The sequence below is a fragment of the Eleutherodactylus coqui genome, chromosome 12, assembly GCF_035609145.1.
Source record: "Eleutherodactylus coqui strain aEleCoq1 chromosome 12, aEleCoq1.hap1, whole genome shotgun sequence".
NCBI lineage: Eukaryota > Metazoa > Chordata > Amphibia > Anura > Eleutherodactylidae > Eleutherodactylus > Eleutherodactylus coqui.
The window spans coordinates 88,163,390-88,186,611 of record NC_089848.1 but is presented as its reverse complement, the minus strand read 5'-3'; the positions used below and the strand labels follow the sequence as shown (position 1 = coordinate 88,186,611).

General features: G+C 43.4%; 1 protein-coding gene across 1 annotated transcript in view; it reads left to right on the top strand.

The window, feature by feature from the left end:
• The window catches only part of PPP1R9A (protein phosphatase 1 regulatory subunit 9A), a 208,760-nt gene extending 186,900 nt beyond the window's left edge, over positions 1 to 21,860 (top strand). Inside the window, exons 12-17 of the mRNA XM_066584810.1 lie at positions 2,514 to 2,552; positions 7,987 to 8,144; positions 12,978 to 13,097; positions 14,841 to 14,864; positions 17,965 to 18,147; positions 19,078 to 21,860. Coding sequence (XP_066440907.1) covers positions 2,514 to 2,552; positions 7,987 to 8,144; positions 12,978 to 13,097; positions 14,841 to 14,864; positions 17,965 to 18,147; positions 19,078 to 19,284 — 731 coding nt within the window. The 3' untranslated portion in view covers positions 19,285 to 21,860. The remainder of the gene's footprint in view (positions 1 to 2,513; positions 2,553 to 7,986; positions 8,145 to 12,977; positions 13,098 to 14,840; positions 14,865 to 17,964; positions 18,148 to 19,077) is intronic.
• The last annotated feature ends 1,362 nt before the right edge of the window (positions 21,861 to 23,222 follow it).

Sequence of the window (23,222 nt, the reverse complement as noted above, 5' to 3'; positions counted from 1 at the left end):
ACTTTTTTGCACAAAGACTTTGGTGTATAATGCGCTCCTCCACCTACAACTGTTTTTCATAGACAATCTTTGATTACTGCCACAGCCAGAAATGAGGGATGGCATAGAAATGCCTCTCTGCTGCCCTCACAGCAGATATCCAGCTTTCATGTCTGACAATCTGGTTGCTTGGGAGACACTGCTGAACAGCCACAGTAGTTTCCATGGGGTTGTCAGGCAGCAAGTCCATAGCAATCAGTCAGCATCAGATTACTTAGGTCATGGCTAAATTGGCATTGCACTGAGCTCAAAGAAAAATTACGTATGTAACTCAGGATCAGTACAGGATAAGTAATGTAATGTAAGTACACAGTGACTCCACCAGCAGAATAGTGAGTACAGCTCTGCAGTATAACACAGGATGTAACTCAGGATCAGTACACGATAAGTAATGTAATGTATGTACACAGTGACTCCACCAGCAGAATAGTGAGTACAGCTCTGCAGTATAACACAGGATGTAACTCAGGATCAGTACACGATAAGTAATGTAATGTATGTATACAGTGACTCCACCAGCAGAATAGCGAGTGCAGCTCTGGAATATAATACAGGATGTAACTCAGGATCAGTACAGGATAAGTAATGTAATGTATGTACACAGTGACTCCAGCAGCAGAATAGTGAGTGCAGCTCTGGAATATAATACAGGATGTAACTCAGGATCAGTACAGGATAGGTAATGTAACGTATGTACACAGTGACTCCACCAGCAGTATAGTGAGTGCAGCTCTGGAGTATAATGCAGGATGTAACTCAGGATCAGTACAGGATAGGTAATGTAACGTATGTACACAGTGACTCCACCAGCAGAATAGTGAGTGCAGCTCTAGAGTATAATACAGACTGTAACTCAAGATCCGTACAGGATAAGTAATGTAACGTATGTACACTGTGACTCCACCAGCAGAATAGGGAGTGCAGCTCTAGAGTATAATACAGGCTGTAACTCAGGATCAGTACAGGAGAAGTAATGTAATGTATGTACACAGTGACTTCACCAGCAGAATAGTGAGTGCAGCTCTGGAGTGTAATACAGGATGTAACCCAGGATCATTACTGGATAAGTAATGTAATGTATGCACACAGTGACTCCACCAGCAGAATAGTGAGTGCAGCTCTGGAGTGTAATACAGGCTGTAACTCAGGATCAGTACAGGATAAGTAATGTAATGTATGTACACACTGACTCCGCCAGCTGAATAGTGAGTGCGGCTCTGGGGTATAATACATGATGTAACTCAGAATCAGTACAGGATAAGTAATGTAATGTATACAGTGACTCCACCAGCAGAATAGTGAGTGCAGCTCTGGAGTATAATACAAGATGTAACTCAGGATCAGTACAGGATAAGTAATGTATGTACACAGTGACTCCACCAGCAGAATAGTGAGTGCAGCTCTGGAGTATAATACAGGATGTAACTCAGGATCAGTACAGGATAAGTAATGTAGTGTATTTACCGTTACCTGAGTTTTTAGGTCAGTTTACATGAATGAACTATAAAATGTTCTCACCCTTTAAATTACTTTACTAGATTTTTTGGTAAAAGTCAATCACAATCTTCTAAAGGCGTTGTGCAGAATGTGAAATAACGACGCTCTTGTCTACCAGGCTGTGTCTGTTATTGCAGTTTAGCCCCCTTCAAGTCATCTAAAATACCAGAAACAATACCAACCGTGGCGCTGACCTGTTACAATCCATAGTTGTCATTGTGTATTTGTACTTGTATTGTGGAGTCAGGAATGATAATCGTACTTCATTGATCTTGCTGTCACTGGTTTTAAGTCAAAACATTTGTATAAATATATATAGCTAATTAGGTTAAAGGGATGCACCAAAAACAGATGTGCTGTGTTAATTCTAGTGTAGGTTCTCAGGGGGCGGAGCATGACTCAAACCCCACCAAAGTGTCCTGCTCCATCCCCTTGGACACTGCACTGAACATATCACAATGTATCAGAATTCTCGCAGCGGGATGCGGACCGTCGCCCCTGCACAGACCTGCGGCTCACACGCTCCCGGCGTCTCCTTTTCTCTGTGAGGTGCCGGCTGCCACCCAACCGGCGGATGCGCAGAGCGGAGACTGAGGGTCTCTACTGACATTTCTGTGTGGACCTCTGCGAAACCCGCACATAAATAGAACATGCCGCGATTTGTGTTCCGTGTGTGTTTTTAAGCGGACAAATCGCGGCTGTGTGTATAGGATTGCGTGCATGCATGCAGTCCTACAGCAGCGGGCACGGGCGGAAATTCAGCGGGAAATCCCGCCGCGGAATTTCCGCCCGTGTGCAGAGGGCCTTACCTAGAGTCTTCCTTTAATGTTAAGTGATGTAAACAATGTCTAGTTCTGTTGGTTTTACTATGATGTCGTCTGTCAGCGGCTTTAGAGAACACTTGCATATCGTTCCGATCTTTTAACAGTGTTGCCTTTGCTAACACCATTAACTACTAACTCTGTACACAATTTCAGAAGGCGCAGCCAAAAGTGCAGACCACGATGATGTGTTTGGTGAGTTATTATAAATTATACTGTGACTATTATCTCTTTATGTAAAATGTTCCTGAAGAGACATGAGGCTTAAAGCGCAAAGCCCCATTTAGACACAACGATTATCGCTCAAAATTCGCTCATCTTTGGGGCGATAATCTTTGCGTCTAAATGTGCCCATCTGTGAGTTTTCTGCCAAACAACGTTTTTCACTTCTGCTTTAAAACCCGTCATTCTGCAGAACCTTGGATAAGCAGGATCGCACGCTGTGCTCTGCCAGTGGAAATCTGATAACAGCTGATAACATTGTTATTAGAGATGAGCGAGCATACTCGCTAAGGGCAATTGCTCGAGCGAGCATTGCCCTTAGCGAGTACCTGCCCGCTCGAGAGAAAAGGTTCGTCTGCCGGCGTGAGTGAGTAACAGGTGAGTTGTGGCAGTGAGCGGGGGGGGGGGGCTCGAGCAATTGCCCTTAGCGAGTATGCTCGCTCATCACTAATTGTTATAGCTGTTCTCACCCTTGCTGGCAGAACAGCTGATTAGCAGGACTGCAGGCTGTGTCTGCTGTCCATGGTGCTGAATTCTCCAAGGGAAGCCTGAGGCTGAACAATACAGCTAATCACAGAGCGCAGACCTCCTGCTGAGCTCTGTAACAGCTCCCAGAAGCTCATTTGCATGCTAATGAAGCTGATAAGTACTAATAGCAATCAGTGCCTATTAGTACTTTTATCCAAAACGATCGCTGATCTTTCAGTTTTTTGAAAGATATCTGTGTGTGTAAATGCACCTTTATTTTGCTTTTAACAGCATCTTACATGGCACTATCCTACCAAAAGTAATTGGACACCTGAGCAAAAATCAGAAGTAGTCTCTACATATGATAATACTTAGTGGGGCTCCTTTGGCCCTAATCACAGTAGATACTCTGCATGGTATACTTTCTGCTAATGTCTGATACAGTTCAGCTGGTGTTCCCCTCCATTCATCCTGCTAATGTCTAGCGAGTCTTCTCACAGAAGATGCATTGCCCCGTCTACAAAGGTGCAAGGCACATCGTCATTGGACAGTTGAGCAATGGAAGAACATTCTGTGGAGTGACAAATCACACTACTCTATCTTCAAATCAGATGGAGGTACCTGGGTGTGGGCAATGCCTGGGGGCGCCTTTTACCTGAGTGCGTTATGCCAACAGTTAAGTAGAACGGAGGTTCTGTTATGTTCTGGGCTTGTTTTACGTGGCATGGTCTCGGTCCATTGGTTGTAGTGACATGAACCGTGAACACAGGGGTGTACCTTGATATTACTGACAATAATGTGCTCCCGACAATGTGGCAATACTCTGGGAATAGTTGACCATACTTCCAACAAGACAACGTGCCTCGTCACAAATCCAGCGCTGTGTTATGTTGGTCTGAGGATGCAGATATTCCATTATAGGATTGGCTGCACAGAGTCCCAACCTGAACCCTACTGAACTTCTTTGGGATAAACTGGAACGTCAGGTCAGGAAATATGAACAGCATCAGTTTTCCATGAGAGAATCTGACAGATGTTTGCAGGATGAGTGAAGGGAAATATCAGCTAGAGTGTATCAGGCCTTAGTCGAAAGAATGCCACAGAGAGTGTCTGATGTCATTAGGGGCCAAAGGAGCCCCACTAAGTATTAGCAAATGTAAATAAATACTACTTTTGACTCTTGCTAAAAAAAAATGTCCAATTACTCTAGATAGGATATATATATATATATATATATATATATATATATATACACTGGACTTATACATACTTTGTTTTACTGCTTTTGTAAAGCTTTAAAGTCACTTTTTGTGTTTTTTTTTCATTTGGAAGCAAAGCGGCTTTCAAAACTCTTCTCTTACCCTTGCCAACAGCAGTTTTTCTCCACCTGAGTTTCAGACATGTCACCAAATGGCTTAGCTGTACCCATGTCTGACTTCCCTCAGCCCACTAGGCAATCAGGCAGGATGCTACTAGAGTTCTTAAAAGGTAGCTGCCCAAACTACCAGGGATATCTTTATTAAATGATTTCATACTTTCATATTTAACACAGATAATTAGGGGTTTGTTCACACGTAGTGGAATCGGTACAGATGTACTAGGCTAAGTTCGCATGGGGCGGAATTTCTGTACAGACTTTTTGCACGGAAATTCCGCCTGTGACTTTTTATTCATGGATAAGCAAAGTAAACAAGATTTTCAAAAATGTCGTCCACACACTGCAGCCAAGCCACACTGAAATTAACATGCCGAGCGGAATTCAAAGACGCGATATGTCAATTCTTTCCCTGTGTCCGTGGCGGCCTCTCTTCTCTCTATGAGGAGAGATGACCCCAAAAGAATGAAGGCGGTGAAGCCGCTCCGAAACCCGCAGCAAAAGGCTGCGGGTTGTGAAGCTGCACTTCTCCCGCGGAAATCTTGCAGTATTTCTGTGCGTTCATTGCGCAAGATTGGAATCCGCGGGATTTCAATCCTGTGTGAACCCTAGAGTGGAAAATCTGCACCAAAATATGCAGCAAATTCTGCAGCAAAAACATTGTCAAAATCCATCTGCACCATTGATGCTGATTTTGCCACGGATGCTGTGGATCCGCAACAAAATCCAAAGCATATAGTGCGGATCTTGGTGTGGATGCTCACCTAAATCTGAAGAGCATAATATACTGCAGATTTTGGAGCAGGTCTGTATCAAATTATGCCACGTGTGAACAAATCCTAATAGTAAGCTTAAAAAATTGCCAAAATATTCCTCAATGCCTTTTAATTAGGGGAGTAACTAAGAAGTAAAATGACAAGTAAGGGTGCCTTTATCGCACGATTTCCCAGCGCCGCAAGGCTGAGAGAAGTCGCAAAACTATGAAGCCAATGGCTTCCAGTGGCTCCATTCACATGTGCGATGTTTTAACGCTTGCAATGCAGCGTGAAAACAAAATCGTAGCATGCCAATTCTTTTTGCGATCTCGTCCATTGACTCCAATGGGGCCGGCGGCAGCAGCACCGGTCCCATTGAAATCAATGTGAGATGATCGCGATCCTCTGCCGCTTCTGTGACAGCTGCGGCAGGGGATTCCTTCAGCCCTGCTGGGATGTGGGGCTGTTTCCCTGCGAAAACGCCTCGCATCCAGGACTTTTCAAAAGGATTCTGAGAGCGATATCGAGCCATCAATCGTGGCCAGTGTGCAGGAGGCCTAAGAAAAAGCAAAATATAAATAGGACAGCGCTTTGGTCTAGTGTAAAGACCCATTTACACGGAGCGTCGATCGCTCAAAGATTGCTCAAACGACAGCTACTTAATAGCTTATTAGCGTGCAATTGAAGCTTTAGCTGAAAGCAGTTAATAGCCAGAGGGCTCTTATTTACTTTCAGTTCCTTTGTTCTCCAACGGGAAACAATGCTATCAGCACTACCCGAGGAGAAATCAGTGTGCAGTCCTGATAAGACCGCACAACGATTTTTAGGTTGGCCTGAATCTAACGATCAGCTAGCAGTGCACGAAAAGCACACAATGGCTGCGCGTTTAGACGCAACGATTACCGCTCAAACGATCGCTTTTTAGCGATTTTTGAGAGTCAGTGCTCCGGGTAAATGGGCCTTAAGTCACAAACAAGTGAATTAGGAATATAAAGCAAAAAGGAGGGGACTCGCCTGGTGTGAATTGCTGGACCTAGATAGGTAATAGCCGTCACGGCTGAAATCCCCATAGGCCTGGGGTACACGCTCGGAGACCTTGGGATCCACATGAGGGAGAGCGTCTAGAGGTAACCGAGCACCACAAGAGGGCTCAATGAAGTAGAAGTGAAAGAAAACCAATGTATAAAAAAAATCCAGTGCTCGGGTCACCAGGTGGAGATATTCAAATGAGGAGCACTTACTTGGCAGAGGGGGTCTGATGGCATTTACAGACCCCCCAGTGACGATGCCAGAAGTGGTGCTTAAATTAATAAACAGGTCATTCATTGTGATAAAGAAGCAGACAAGCAAACTAAAAGGTAGCATGCAACGCGTTTCGGGTGTTACAACCCCCTTTGTCAAGCAGAATGTACCTGGTCAGGGGAAGCATATTTATAATAAGCATCAGCGCGACAAGAATTCCAAGAGGTGGGCTGTGACACGTAGCGTCGGTTGCCCGAAATTCTGCACACATTTTGGAGTCCTTGTCGCGCTGGCGCTTATTATAAATATGCTTCCCCTGACCAGGTACGTTCTGCTTGACAAAGGGGGTTGTAACACCCGAAACGCGTTGCATGCTACATTTTTGTTTGTTTGCCTTTTCATCACAATGAAGGACCAGTTTAATAATTTAACAACCACCTCTGGCATCATCACTGGGCGGTCTGTAAATGCCATCAGACCCCTCCCACAAGTAAGTGCTTCTCATTAGAATATCTCCGCCTGGTGACCCGGGCGAGGGTTTTTACATATTTGTTTTCTTTCACAAAATGACAAGTGAGGCGATGATCACATCTCCATTGTGTACAGCTTACGCTCCAATATCAAGAAAAGGGCTTCAGGCTTATATAATCCTCTGCTTATACGTTGATTTCAATGGACTAAATGTGGTCCAAAAAGTTTACCGTTGATTTTGTTTGATCTTTTTTATATCAGTTTATCTTTGTTTAAGAGGCAAGAATAGAAAAGTCTACCTCACTTGTCAATCCTCTAAAGAAAAATCTGCACAAGTTACAGGGTTTTCTTTACATTATAGTCCATAGGTGACATATGCAAATGTAATGCCAGATATGACAGATTCTGTAGATAGATTTGATGGATGAACAGATATACAGACAGATATATTTATTTTACTCATTTATATAGCGCATACATTTGAGATAGATAGATAGATATGAGATAGTGTTGTTATGAGATAGATACATATGAGCTAGATATGAGATAGATAGATAGATAGATTGATTAATATTAGATAGATAGATAGATAGATAGATAGATAGATAGATAGATAGATAGATAGATAGATAGATAGGAGATAGGTAGATATGAGATAGATAGATAGATAGATAGATATGAGATAGATAGATAGATATGAGATAGATAGATAGATAGATAGATAGATAGATAGATAGATAGATAGATAGATAGATAGATAGATAGATAGATAGATAGATAGGAGATAGGTAGAAGAGAGATAGATATGAGATAGATAGATATGAGAGATAGATATTAGATTGATTGATTGATTGATATTAGATAGATAGATAGATAGATATGAGATAAATAGATTGAGTGATTGATATTAGAGAGATAGATATGAGATAGATAGGTAGAAAGATATGAGATAAATAGGTAGGAGATAGATAGATTGATTAATATTAGATAGATAGATAGATAGATAGATAGATATGAGATAGATAGATAGATAGATATGAGATAGATAGATACTTTTTTGTAGTTTTACTGTTACTTTGAAATCTTTGTATTGCAGGCTTTAATGAAGCTATCCCAGAAACAGAAAGGCTGGACTCCAAAGTACTGAAAACTCGAGCACATCTCATAGTAAAGAGCAAAAGACATAAACCCTCCAGAGCAAGGTTAGGAGACAGCATTAGCTCTACTGATGGAGAGGACAGCATTGAGAGGAAGGTGGGACTCTGGACTCTTGTCTTGTACATTGTTGTATTGTTTAGTGTGCTTGACCATGTATACCATTCTGTCCCATCACAACATGACCATATTTACTTCATTGTAACAGTCAACACATTAAAGGCATTGTCTCATAAGGATAAGCCCTGTCCATATCCCCCTACTAGGATCTATGGACATCACAGAGGCAGCCCCCCCACCCTGGTAAACTTGAGCTGTCCTTCTATAACGCGGACAGCCATTCATCTGAATGGTCACCTTGTAATAATATATTTCCCCTGCCAAGGCCACTTCCGGGTAAGTGTCTGGCTGACTGCGGCTCCTCTTGGTAAAGGAGCCAGACCCACCGCTCTCAGCTGACCACCATGGCAGCTCCAATCTTAAGGGAGTTATCTCTGATGATAAATCATCCTTAAATTAGAGGGTTGTCATGACTGTAAAAGAAATTTGTGAAAAGGATTCGGTAATGAACGCCCAAAGCCAGGATTCGTGTCCTTTTCTGCTTCAGTGGAGACCTCTAGTGGCCATTTTTGTAAATATCAGTGCAAAGTAATTAGCAGAGGAAATTGACACACTATGACAATCAGTTTGCGTTTGTTATTTCAGGTTCTTCAACAACCTATACCGTATTTAGGTAAAAGTAAATATAAAAAAAGGGAGAGGCCTCTTTTAGGCTGGGTTCACACAGGACGTATTTGCTGCGGAAATTCCGTCTGGAATTTTGCCGCAGCAAATCCGCCTGCGACCGCTAATCCCGGAATTAGCCAGCCATGTGGACGAGATTTTTCAGAAATCTCATCTACACGGGAGGTTAATCCATCGCAGCAAAGCCGGCAGAAGCCGGTGCTGCGGCACGGATTCGCAGGCCGCAGCATGTCCATCTTTTTTTCTATTCCGCTGCGGCCACGCTCTTCTCTATGGGAGCGCTGGCCGCAGTAGAAAAGTGAGCGGCCAGACCGCTTCAAAACCCCCGGCTACGTGCCGCGGGGTTTGAAGCAGCTCTTTCCCAGCGGAAATCTTGCGTTTTTTCGCTGCGGCCAAACCGTGAGATTTCCGCTGGGATTCCGGCGTGTGAGAACCCAGCCTTACACTTTCAGATTTACAAAGTCTGTATGTGCTACCGGTATATCATAGAGACGGCTTCTTCTGCAGCTCTTGACCAGGTGTTTCGGTGTTGTGATTCTTGCCATGTAATGCTGTGTGGTTGTCACCCTTCTCTATGTGTTCAGCTTATCTACCTGCGACTGTCACTAAGAATGGCGCTGCTGGGTTGTCTCGCTCCTGTGGCAGCATTGCTCATTCTTCTGGGCTAGTGCAAAAGTTGCCCCAATGTAACCTTACTTGAAAAGCTGATATCAGCTGTGCATCACAGTGTAGATAGAAGCTATGAGCAGCGCAGTCCGGATATACATTTTCTCTATATGACAATCAGTAAGAGAATAGTTGGCATTTCTCATGCTCTGATCACATATTTCCTCTCCTGTATGTACTAACCCCCCTTCTTCCCGTCTCGCACTCATCCCATGTCTAACTCATCCCATCTGTCTGCTGTTTCTCTCGCAGTGCTTCTCGTTCTGGCCGTCTGTAGCTCGCAATACGTGTCGCTTGGTATAGTATTTCGGCTTCCTATATTCATTCTTACTTTAGCGACTTATATAACTAGATTCCAGTCTGTTGTGATTCATTACATAATATATTTTTATAGTTTATTCTTTTCTGATACAGATCTCCATAGACAGAGACTTAAATTATACAATGTATCAAAATCAGGAGCTCCCAGGTAGAGATGAGCGAACGTACTCGTTTCGGGTGTTTTTGCACTCGATCACCGCTTTTTCCGAGTAGCTGACTACTCGGACAAAAAGATCCGGGGGGGCGGCGTGGTGGAGTGGGAGGGAACATGGGGGAGCTCTCTCTCTCACCACTCCCCTCTGCAACCCCCCGCTCACCCCCGGCGCCCCCCGAATCTTTTCGTCCGAGTAGTCAGTTATTCGGAAAAGGCGGTGATCGAGTGCAAAAACACCCGAAAAGAGAACATTCGCTCATCTCTACTCCCAGGCCCTCACATTAAAATGAATGGGGGTTCCAAAAACGTATACGTGGTCTCACTTATACAGTAACTCACTGATTTCAGTGCAGAGGAGGCTGTTCCCTATCAGTGAGACTTCTATGATGTGCTTGATTGATATGCTGTATATGATAAAGCCATTCATCCTAAATCCCCTTGAGATATACACCAATGAAGAAGGCGCTTGGCTTATCAGTTACCATGAAATTATGGCTGTAATTATGTAACATCCTGGTTCATTGTAGTTACTGGATCTCAGAGCCATAATCACAGGACTAGATGCTTATGTCACAGTTAGAAATGAATACAGTATCAGTACAGCATGCTGTGATAGATCAGAATAATAATGACCTATGCTGTATTTAAGGCCCATATAGTGATAATCAATAAGCATCCATAACAATAGCACAACCCTAGTAATAGGAGATATGCTGTAACAAAAGCAAATATTAAGAGCCTTTGATGTGCAATAAAGAGCTGAAAACTGTTTTTTACTATCTTCTGTCTAGGTTGAGATATGAACATTTGAAGTTACAGGCCCAAAGTCTGAGGCTGCACTACTGAGAGATTCGAACAACCTCTTCCTTTCTCCTATGTGAGGTGCAGTGTTGTCATGGAGCCTTGTGTACGTTTATTTGGGACCATGACCCTTGACCTGACAGGTATCGCAATGTGATATATCACCATCATAGCACAGTAGTGCAGCCTCAGTCATTGGACCTGTAAACTGAATTAATCATATCTCAGCCTACTTGAATGTACAGTAAATTCATATTTTCTTCCAATCTCTTTTAAAACTGCTATTAACACCTATCAAACATTATCACAATATCCGATAGTCCCGATTGTCTCTGAACTTGATCTATAAAGGGGTGGAGCTTGTTATGCCAATATGCCCAAACTGGGCAGTTCCGGGTGCTTTGTTAGCATCCTCAGGCAGAGCTTAATAATTTCCCACAATTGGAGATTCGCCTGTTGGGAAGTATGCAATATACTTCAATTCAAAAGACAGTTACTAGAGTCATGTAACTTACCAGGGTCTTTAATTCTCTCACTTTGTCCCCCCAAATATAAGTTTCCGAAGGGCTCTGTAGACTACAGGGAAAAACAAAGTGACTGCATATTATTGGGCAGTACAGAATAAGTTGTCAAAACCCCCGCCTCTGCTGTAACATCACTTCCTGCTCTGCAGTTATTGGCTGAAGCTTCTTCTCACAGACTTCCTGTTCTGCCCGCCCCCTTCATCCATTCTACACACGAGGGTCTTTTCACACAGCATTTTTCACTCTGCCGTGGGTATCTATCTTGGAGTTCTGTCTCATATGACATTTGGTCTCCATTTCACAGGGTTTCTGTCTGTTTCCAGTATTTTAGGAGCATAAAAAGTCTGGTCAACTGCACCTTTCTACCCTCTTAAGATGCCAGAAGCAAACAAAATGATGTCGTATAGAGATACATGACAGTTTACGGTTCTGTGCAGAGTTCCCTCGGAATGTCATTTTTGGCATTTGAGATGGAATCCTCAAGACAGAAACACATAGCCGAGCAAAAAGACCCTAATACTGAGAGCTCTCTGCTACATTTTAGCTTCTTTCTGCATCTGGGCATGAAGGCAAAGAGAATTATCTGGGAATGTGCCGGAAGCTATCAGTATTATGTGGAGAATGCATGCAGAGGACAGGCAGAGCAGGAAGTCTGTATGGTGCAGCTTTAGCCAATAGCTGAAGGGCAGGAAGTCTGTATGGTGCAGCTTTAGCCAATAGCTGCAGAGCAGGAAGTCTGTATGGTGCAGCTTCAGCCAACAGCTGCAGAGCAGGAAGTCTGTATGGTGCAGCTTCAGCCAATAGCTGCAGAGCAGGAAGTCTGTATGGTGCAGCTTCAGCCAATAGCTGCAGAGCAGGAGGTCTGTATGGTGCAGCTTCAGCCAATAGCTGCAGAGCAGGAAGTCTGTTTGGTGCAGTTGTTTTCTTGTTTACTGTGCAGCTTATTCCCATTGACTTGAATATGACTAAGCTACAATACCAGACACAGCCAGACCATTGAAATGAATGGTAATGTTTTTTGAAAAAAACAGACTTGAATTTAAGCTATCTGAGTGAAAGCATTTGTGGCCCTTGTATGCTATAGGACACTAGTAGCTCCAATTTATGAATTATGGGAATTTGTCTGGAGTCTCCCAGGTAAATAGCCCAGGAAAATACAAGATTTGGAACTATTTTTTTAGTCATTCTATAAAACAGTTTCTATTATCTCTGATTCTGGGAAAGCTAAGGGAAAAGGCCAATATGGTTGCCATTACAGTTTCCAAAAGTATTCTAAAGTCATGGCTAGCTCCAATACAAATAATATGGAAGAAGTCCCTGCTTTACAACAGAGTCTGGAAAAGCTTGGTAACTCCTGTGGGAGTAGTGGTGGTGGCCATGTTGGTTGTCACTCTGAAATACAACTTTTTAAAAAAGTTTTGTACCTCCCTATAAGAGTTTCTAAACTGTTTCCAGTTCCTGTCATGTGGCGGCATGTTAGGGTCCATATTATGGCTGCAAAACCCAGACCCTTCACAGTTCTACCATACCCAGCTTAGATGACCAAGGGGTCTGTGGGTTATTAGAAACACAAAAGGTCCAGGTCTTGCAGCCTTAATGAGGACCTGGAAATGCAAATATACCCAAGGTGGGCATTTCTGGGAGTTTTTGTTGTTGTTCCTGGGCTTATATAACCTTTGAGAAGATTTCATAGAAACTCATATATTTGTCTTGTGATTACAGCATGTGACGCTGAGTGATGACTTCAGTCCCAGCAGCACCAGTTCAGCAGACTTGAGCGGTCTTGTGGTTGAACCAAAGTTTCCAGAGAGATCCCACTCCTTAGCTCTATCCTCAGATGAGGTAATTACTATGATGGGTCTGTAGTACAGAATATTTTATTATCATAGTATTGGGAATATTCCATCAGTGTTTAGGTGATGGAGGTCCCACTGATCAATGGTAAGCGCCATGACCTGTTCGTTCTGCTATTCGTGGGTGTCCTGAAAGACAGACCCCTACTGATCACACATTGATGGCCAGTTTTAACCATGGGGAATCCATAAAAATTCCCGGAAAACCTCTTTAACCCTTTCCAATCCACTGTCTGACGTCTAAAGACATTCTGATTGAAGGCTGTGCAGTTTCGATGTCGGAAGACGTCCGGCAGGGTATTCTTACTGTATATTACTGTCCGCTCTGTTGTTAGGGGGCCTCTCCAGCATGTCCCATACCGCAGTACTGGCTCTAGCCAGCAGATGGTGCCATTGTATACTGGCAGAAAGAGAAAAACCCCTAGGAAACCCTGAATCTAAAATTGGATTGCAAAGAGTTAATGGAGTTCACAATACATTCATTGAGCAGTGCTGGCACACCACAACATTTAGGGTGGCTTTAAACAGGCACATCTTTAATAGGTGAATGATCATGGCAGCCTGGGGGACTTTCAGAAGTTCCTCTGGCTGCCATGATACCCAGATGACACCCCCGCGATCGTATTGTGGCGAGGTCTTTCAGGATATCTAAATCTGATCAGGGCATTTAAATGCCGCTTTCAGTACTGACAGCGGCATTTAAAAGGTTAACAGCCGTGATCAGAGCCCTCTCTGCTCGAGGCTATTGCTGGTGGGTGTTGGCTATGAGAGACAAGTGATACCCGCCGTGTATGGGGTGGGTTCAGCTCTCGAGACCACTCCATAGGCAACATATGTAGTGGATGGGCTATATACATGCTAACTGCACGGGGTACATGCAGATAGGACATATATGGCCGTATGTTTGCCATGAAGGGGTGAATTCTCATCTGGTGTAAACATCCAATCATTTGTCTTTCAGCGACTAGCCAGTAACTTTGCAGGCAGGTATGCGCCCCCTGCGGGTCGGGTTGCAACATTGAAAAAGTAAGCAATCACTTTGTGTAAAGGCACTAGAGATGAGCGAGCATACTCGCTAAGGACAATTACTCGAGCAAGTATTGTCCTTAGCGAGTACCTGCCCGCTCGGAAGAAAAGATTCGGGTGCCGGTGCTGGTGAGCGGTGAGTTGCTGGAGTGAGCAAGGGGGAAAGAGATCTCCCCTCCGTTCCACTTACTACAGACTCTATTTACAACAGTGGGTAGATCCAGATCACAGACTGTAATGATTTAGGCCATCCAGTAGTCAGAAGTGGAGGGAAGCTGCAGGTTATATGAATTTTCCAGTACATTCCTGTAGCAAAACCTGCTTTTCTGCTGCTTTCAGAGGTAGAGCTTTACCTTCTATATCCCCCCATTATTTGTAGTATGTAAGCTCGTTGGAGCAGGCCTCTCACTTCTACTGTCTCCATCAACTAATTACTACATGTATCCAGTTTTGTTACTGTTCTCCCTGTCTTGTAAGCACAGCGGAATAGGTTGGCGCTATATAAATAAAGATTATTATTATTACTAGAGCTTCACCTACTAATCGTAATGTGTAATTGCAGGATAAATTTGCTTTTCCTTCGGGTTTTGGGTATAATCCATCTAATATAATGACTAGAAATCACGTTTCTTTGTGTCTTCTATGATCTTTCATATTTCTCTTTGTCTTGTGTTTTTACCCCATTTCTCTGATATAACTTATATAGAGCCTGGATATGATAGATGATGAGGTAAGTGCTTCCTGTTTGACTCTTCCATAGTTTCTCTAGATCTTATCACTTTTCTTCCAAGTATACTACTTGATTGTGTTGTCCTGGTATCCATCATCTATTCTTCTTTGCTTGCATGTTCCATTTATCTCTTATATTGCTCAACCACCCATTCCCCTATTCTTCACTACTCCTTCACCTATTCTATCGAGATAATTCACTAATTGTTCTCCATTAACCCATTTAGTGGCACGCCCAGAAAATGTCCTAGGCTTGCTGCACTGACCATGCAGTTAAACCCCAGAAGATTTCCGTGGACAGCTCTAGTGCTGAAATGTGCAGAGCACGGAGCTGTCATCCAAAATCAGGTTTTAATTGCATTGTTGACTCATTTAAAAAACCTGCCCTGTGAGGCACGACATGGTAGTAATAAACCTGCCACTGAAGGGGTTAATTGGACTGTTCAACTCTGCATTCTTGAACTGCTGCTATACCTGCATTAGTAGTCTTAAACCTATACCCTTACTGCTATTGAGAAACCACAACTCCCAGCATGCTCTGACTGCAACTAGCTGTGGATTTGCAATAGCCGGAGAGTTACAGGTTGAAGACCTCTGGCCTACCTGATTTTCCACTAAAATACATTGTGCATTCTTTCTCAAGTTATACCACATGCATTCTACAGCCCCTCAGGAAAGTTTACTTTACTCTTTAGTCATCCATTGTTGCTTTACTACAGAATTTTCACTACTTCCATCCATTACATTTCTGCTCGCTGCTCCTTTATCAGTTCTATTTCAAGCCCATTATGGTTTCCCATGTTGCCTGTCATTCATTGGAGACTTTCATCTCATCTACTACCACTGACAGCACCATCCTTCTGTTTAGTCTCCATTGCTCCATCTTAACCTCCCTACTGATTACCCTGAGCTGTGTTTTTTCAAAAAGAAACGTACAGTACAGATTTGGATGAACAAAGCTCTTTTGGCTTCCAATGGCTGTAGCTCCAGTTGTATCAGCTCTGCTGACACGATTTTGGCCTCATTTTAATGCCACGCTTTACTGTAGTACCAGTAGAACTGGAGCTACAGCCATTTGAAGTGGGTCAGGAATATTGAATTTACAGCTGTCATGGCAGTCTGTGTGCAGAGTAGCAGGGGATGAGTCAGCAGCAGAAAACATTCTCTGATTCTATGGGTAAGAGTAACATATTATAGCCCCTTTATCAATTGAAGAGCATATTTGAACTCTTTGATGGCTCCTTCACACAAATGTATTTGCACAAGCAGTACTGAGAGAATAGAACCCATTGATTTCAATGGGCTTGTTCAGATTTTTGCGTGTGCATTCCGCAGACAGAAAAAGAAAAATGCAGCATGCTTTATTTTTGTGCATCAGTCCGCATAAAAGTCTATGGAAGTCAATACACACACAAAATGTGCAATATCCTGCGCAATTCAGTGAAAAAGAACACCTCTGAACCTTATTAGGCTATATAGCCTTTTAAATCACAGCGGGAGGGGGGGGTCGCACATCCAGGTGAAATGGCCCTGTATATTAATATGCGCCAATACACGTGCAAAAGCTCATCATTGAAGGCACTAACGCATTGCACTTTTTCAAGCCTTTTTGCACATACGTTCATGTGAAGGGGCCCTGATTGTCACATGGAGGGGGTCTTTTTTCCCACCAAAGGACAGAGAAGATGAGCACTTGCTCATCTAATCGCTCCCCTACGCCGCTCAACCCCCAAATGTCACAGTCATTGCTGACTACTAGAGATCAGCGAGCATACTCGCTGAGGACAATTACTCGATCGAGCATTGTCCTTAGCGAGTACCTGCCCTCTCAGAAGGAAAGGTTCGGCTGCTGGCGCGGGTGAGAGGTGAGTTGCGGCAGTGAGCGGGGGAGAGCGGGAGGGAGAGGGAGAGATCTCCCCTCCGTTCCTCCCCGCTTCCCCCCGCCGCTCCCTGCCCGCTGCCGGCAGCCGAATCTTTTCTTCCGAGCGAGCAGGTACTCGCTAAGGACTATGCTCGATCGAGTAATTGCCCTTAGTGAGTATGCTCGCTCATCTCTACTGACTATGCATCTGAGTGTTTTTACAGAAAAAAAATAAACAAAGTTTTTTTTCTGCTTACATAAAGCTTCAAATATTGAAGAAATATAAAGAACAAACAAAACTACACTTAATTGGTATCACCGCACCCTCATGTGTTCCCCTCTAGGCTGCTTCTGTGGTAGATCCAAGTAACAACATCATACAAACCGAGAAACTGAATAGAAAGTGAACCTATAACCCCAAGCAGATCTGAGCTGGTCAGAGCTGAGATCACATGACCATCTGAGGAAAAAGAGGCCAGGAGGTTCGGATAGATAGGAATAACTAACCAAAGTAGCACTAGCTCACTTATATATGGTTGGGGGGATAGCTATATTATGAATGAATGAAAACATTCACAGGTGTGGCCCTTTAGTTCTTTTCTGCTTGATCATTCATTATTCACCTCTTGTCGGCACCATTAACCAATGGCATCATTTGAAGCGACTGGGTCCTGATGCAAACCTGTAGCTGTGCCCCTCAACTGCCACAGTATTGTGGTCCTTGCTTTTGGCAGAGAGACTATTTGGGTCCCTCAGAAACCAAATATGAATTCAACCTCTGCACCTCTTATTGTTACGATCTTGCCATGACCCATTTCATGCTACTTCATGGCTTTATCATCCTTCAGTGCTCCATGATCCTTTCTACTCTGATGCAGAGCTTCATCATTGGTTCAATTTTCCATTGTGCTACCCCTCACTTCTTTATCGTTCATACTACTAAACCACCGTGCGCCACCATCAGGATGTACCGACCCATCATATGACCTATTGACTGGCATTTGTAATCCTGAGATGTTCCACCCCCTGCTTGTACCTTGTACATTTGTCTTATCCATGCCTTGTGATGCTCCTCTACTATATGTCCTTCCTTACATTACTCCTTTAACCATATAATTGACCACTGTCATTCATGTCTCCTCTTGCCTACATTGTATGTAATGTATTAAACAACATCAGTCCAGCAGGTAGACCTCTAGACCAGCCAGAAGACCGACATTTCTTCAATAATTTCTTGCAGATTCTAGATGAAGGTCAGTCTCCCAAACATAGTCAATGGCACAGCCGTACTCCATTAGAATGGACGACTCAGCAGGTGACCAACTGGTTAATGACTCTTAACTTAGAACACTGTGTCTCTGAATTCACGGCCCACAATATCAATGGTGAGCAGCTTCTGCAGCTGGACAGCACTAGGCTTAAGGTAAGCAGAGAACTGCATTGATATGACCTATACATATAAACTCTATCATGGCCTTGCACAACTGGTTTTGGTCCCGGGTCACATTGTGAGATTGCACCTTTCTTAAGAGTCCCATTAAAACCTAAAGCAGGACTTGATTTCCATCAGAGACACTAAATATGCTGATGAGGTTGGATTCTTGGGTCCATCTCTAGGATCCCCATTTTCTTAATCTATTGGAGTCCCAGAAATGGAAATTCCACCTGAAATATTCATGGTTTATCCACTGGGAATATCCTGTTAAGAAAAATCACTCTGTTGAACCTGACACAATTGTGGTATGCTTGGTTCAGGGTCTAAGAGAGCGGTGTCTTAAAGAGAGCACATGACTTCCAAAAGCACCATAGAGAGAATGCCGATTGTATAGTGCCCCCTCATCCTGTGTCCCCTTCTGCCGTCACTAGGGTGGTTACTTCTCTCCATGCACTTACGCCCCATCAGCATGAAGGGAATGCCGGCCAAGCATACGCCATTCATTTCAATGGGGCTGACCTAAATACCCAGATAGGTTCCACTTTGGTATCTCTGCAATCCTATTGAAAGTGAATGGAGCACTAGTACACTTACATGATCAGCGCTCCATTCAGTCGACTCTTCAATACGGGGTGCAGTAAGGGGGACAGGGAACACGAGACCCCCATTCTCAAGATCGACAGGGGTCTCAACGGGTAGACTCCTACTACTGATCAGCAATATATCTCTTATCCTGCCGATTTGTGGATAACGTATAATCTTAGTACAACCCCTTTAAGATACCTCAACTACAACTCCAGCCACACATTGCCCCTCCAATAGCACATTATTATGAGCCGCATTCATCCCCCAGGTTGCATGCTATACATCCCTGTTCATCTTTCAAGTAACCAACATGTCTCCCTTGCTTTGCTTTAGGCCCTTGGGGTAAATTCCCAGGACAGATCACTCATTAAAAAAAAAATCAAGGACATGAAAGTGACGATCGAAAAAGTCCGAAAAGCCAATGAAAAGATGGGGAAGCAAAAAGAAAGGCTCCGTAAGAAGGAGCAGGACCAGCAATTGCAAAGGGTTAGACAAGAGAACGCATCAGAAAATGCTGCCCATACCCCCTATGAGCCATAACTCCTGTACTGTGAGTGTGAATAGGACATTTCTATGACAAGAGTACCAATTTTTACTGTATCCAAGCCTCCAAGCACTGAACAGACGAATTACAATGCTGGTGTGGAGCAGGCGGACAACACCGAACATCTTCTCTTTTACTTTGTTGCATTATATCAGTTTTGTTTGCCAAAAATAGGTCAACTTGAAGTCAGCAAAGTCATCGTCAGTCAAAGCTTCCACAACCGCAACTCATGGAGCCCTAGAAGTATTACACCCAAGTCATGTCGCTTTTGCCGCCATCGAAGACCTTCCATTTCCTTTTCATGGCTACAGCAAGGAGCAAATTCATATACTTTGTGTCATTGCCTCAGTAAGCACTGATAGAGAAGTACCGCTACCTAGATGATAACCTGTATATTCTTAGGGCCTTGTATACAGCGCAGGTGTATATTTTGTGGCTTTCCATCGATTACCATCATTTTTAGGACCAAAATCCTGTGCTGATTTGAGAAAAACAGAAGTCCGACTATAAAGACGTAGTAAGAAATGAATCCGCACCGAATACTGTACCTATTTAGATTAAAAAGAAACGTACACTTTAAGACCGCCTTCACATGAGCGTATTACGGATGAGTGTCCAAACCAACTGTAGGTCTACTTACCTGAACTTGCAGCATCAGAGGGTTCTATGATACTGTGAGTTCAGGTTGGGCAGGACACTCATCCATAATCTGCACCGGTAATACGCTCATGTGCCAGCGACCTACAGTAAGGGGGATTTCACTTGCTGTGGGAAATGTTCTCAAATGATGAGCTGCCCCAACCCCTCATGGTCAGTTGTTGTCACACTGAGAAGCGTTCATCATTCCATGACACGGAAAAGCCCTTTAGACTGGCCACACGCATGTGATAACTGCTGGAGGATGGTTATTTAAAGCGTATCTAAATTTTCGGCCAACTTTTCAAAATACGTTGCTCTGTGTGTACATGAGATATAACACTATTTGTGGCCATTATATGACTTGTATGCTGCATGTGAAAACACTAGTTTTACCCTCTGCAGGCTGTATATCCAGTTTTCAGTTGTCTCTGAACTGGTGGGAGGAGTCTGCTGTTAAGACTTCTAAACACTGTGCGCAGAAAAAGCTGCAGGTTCTGCTTTCTGTAACGAACATACGTAAATAAATGCATCGGGAAAAACACTAGAGCAGTACTGAGCAGTGGAAATGTGATTTCCGTAGCTGTAGAACAGTAAATATCTCACCAATTAGCTCCAACAGCAGGCTCTCTCACTCCAGCAGCTCCTTTACCCTTCCCTCTGCTCTCTATTGACTTTTGTGGGCAGCATAAGTCCTCACCCTCCATCACTTTCTCTTCTCAATCTCATTATCTCTGTTACTAGAGGGAATCTCAGTGGCTAGCACTTTAGAGGAATTTGTCAGCACAAAAAAAATCTAGATAGCAAAACCATTTCGGTAAAAAAAAAAAAAAAAAGTAATTTGCAGTTTTGCTAGCTGTCGCATTAGTTATCATATTAGCATATGTTGTTTGAAAAGTTAGCGCACATTTGAATTCTCTGTCACCGAGGCAGAAGCAGCCTATTATTAAATTAGCAATTTCACTGACTAGACGCCTAAAACAATGAATTTTATTACAAGCTACTTAAAAAAATGGAAATAGTAAAAAAAAACACCCATCCATGGACAAACAAACACAAAAAACAACCAGAAAAGGGCCAGTGTTATGGATACTGGTCCCTATGCATAATTCAGCAATAAAGCCGATATGCCTAAGAGAAAAGAGGAAATGGATAACTTATATTGCAGTTTGATAACCGAAACACATTTTGGTGCGCTAGTAGGGTCTGCAGGTTCCAGCCAACAATGTGTTGGACTAGAAGACGCAGGCACTAATGTTTACTGCAATCTTTGCGCCAATTAAATCTACTATTCATGCCCACTATATTTTGGGCTGAAAGGTCCCAAATTGGCTGCTAACACTAACGGTCCAACGCGTTTCAATAGAGGTATAATCTTCAGGGACCTAAATACCCTCATAAAGTGTTAGGGTAATGCCCAGATTATGGTATGTACCAGATATATATGGGTATCCTTCCCCATGGTCAGGAAAGATGGTATCAATTAGAACCCATTCCTTAAATAATAAGTGGACTAACTTCCATCTGAAAAAGCTGACGCTCTCCTTTAAGGGCTTCTAGTACGATCTTTTCCCAAAAAGAAACTCAATATCCTAGCATCAGCAAGATAGCTGCTCACTAGGCTGTTAAAAAGGCTGTCAGATAATGCCAAAGCAATCAAAAGATAAATAAAATGAAAAAAATTATAAATAACTAACAACCCTGAAGGTGGACTGTCAGCGCCATTTAAATTCCCAATTCAAGTTTTCGTGTTTTTTTTAATTAGGGAAGAGTAAACGGTTAAAAAAAATCCAACATAGCCTTTTTACTCCTTGAGAATGTGGGTCCTGCCTGCACTTACAGGGTTCAAATTGTAGAATCTGTGAAAATAGCTGTGGCCAGGTTTAGGGGTTCGGTTTGTTCCTATCAGGGCAACCCACTGGTCTGGGACAAACAAAGATGGACGAACCGCTTCTCTGACTACCTGATGCTCACTGTGTATTAGTATGCGTCAGTAATCTAAGATCCTACATGACAGCACTCAGCGATTCTTGCTGAGCGCTGTCATTGTCTGCTGCAGCAGGTTTATGGTTGAGTGCTGTCATTGGCTGCTGCAGCAGGTTTATGGTTGAGTGCTGTCATTGGCTGCTGCAGCAGGTTTATGGTTGAGTGCTGTCATTGGCTGCTGCAGCAGGTTTGTGGTTGAGTGCTGTCATTGGCTGCTGCAGCAGGTTTACGGCGCATCACAGCAGCCTGTAAGCAAAGACAGAAGAGACCAGAGTCGGGAAGTGTGTTATTTTAAAGCATGTGGGACATGGTGATAGGGGTTTCTTTAACTCGAACAACCCCTTTAAATTCCCTCTACACAGGACAACTGTTGGGCATCCCACGGACCGCCGCCCGACTATCTCTCCTTTTCTTACAGAGGGCGATAACCGTGTAATTGAATAGAGAAGGAGCCTGCCTCCATTGGGCGGCTCCTGTATACATTGGCCGATTAGTCCCTTGGTTTGTAGCTTTGCTAAAGTAAATTAATGTAAAGTACCCTTTAGACTAATGATGCACGCTGTGCATTAATATGCATCATAATGCCTCTTTCACACGGTCATTAGCCGTGCGAAAATGTCACCGTAAAATCGCGATCATGCAAAGCATTGGATTCCAATGCATTCCTTTACATGGGCAATTTTTAGCCAAGAGAAAAAAAATCACGGCTGAAAAATCGCTAAAATTGCCAGCATCTTTTGAAGAAAATTGCTTGGGAGCTCCCATAGTTTCCTATGGGAGCTGAAAAAAAAGGGAGGAGGGAGTTTACCTGGGGCCGGCACTCGTCGAAGAAGACAGCTGGCTCTATTTAGCTTTTTAAGCTCAATAAAGCCACTTTGCCTACTTCGCTGCAGACTCCAATCGCGAGATGCAGACGAGAAAACGCTAATTCCTTTTGAAATTAGATCGCGGCAATACAGCGTTGCCGCAATCTTTTAATGTGATGCGACCTGCGAGCATCGCTTGTGGGAAGGAGGCCTGAGTCTGAGAAGCAGCGCGGCTATGTTTGTTTGTTCAAGACAGGAGGGTTGCTTTAAACTAAATACCAGCCTCCGCTGTATTCACTGACAGACCCCCTTAACGTGTCATTGTATGAGTATCTTCATATTGCCTCATTTCTCAGTATCTGCCAGTGTCTGTCGACAATCTCATTTTCCGGTATTCTGAAACTACCGATGTATATACAGGTAAACTGGAAAGTATATTGCCACGTGTGTATGTCCTTCTCTTATTTAGTTGCAACCAAACATAATAATCTATATCTACCGAGAAA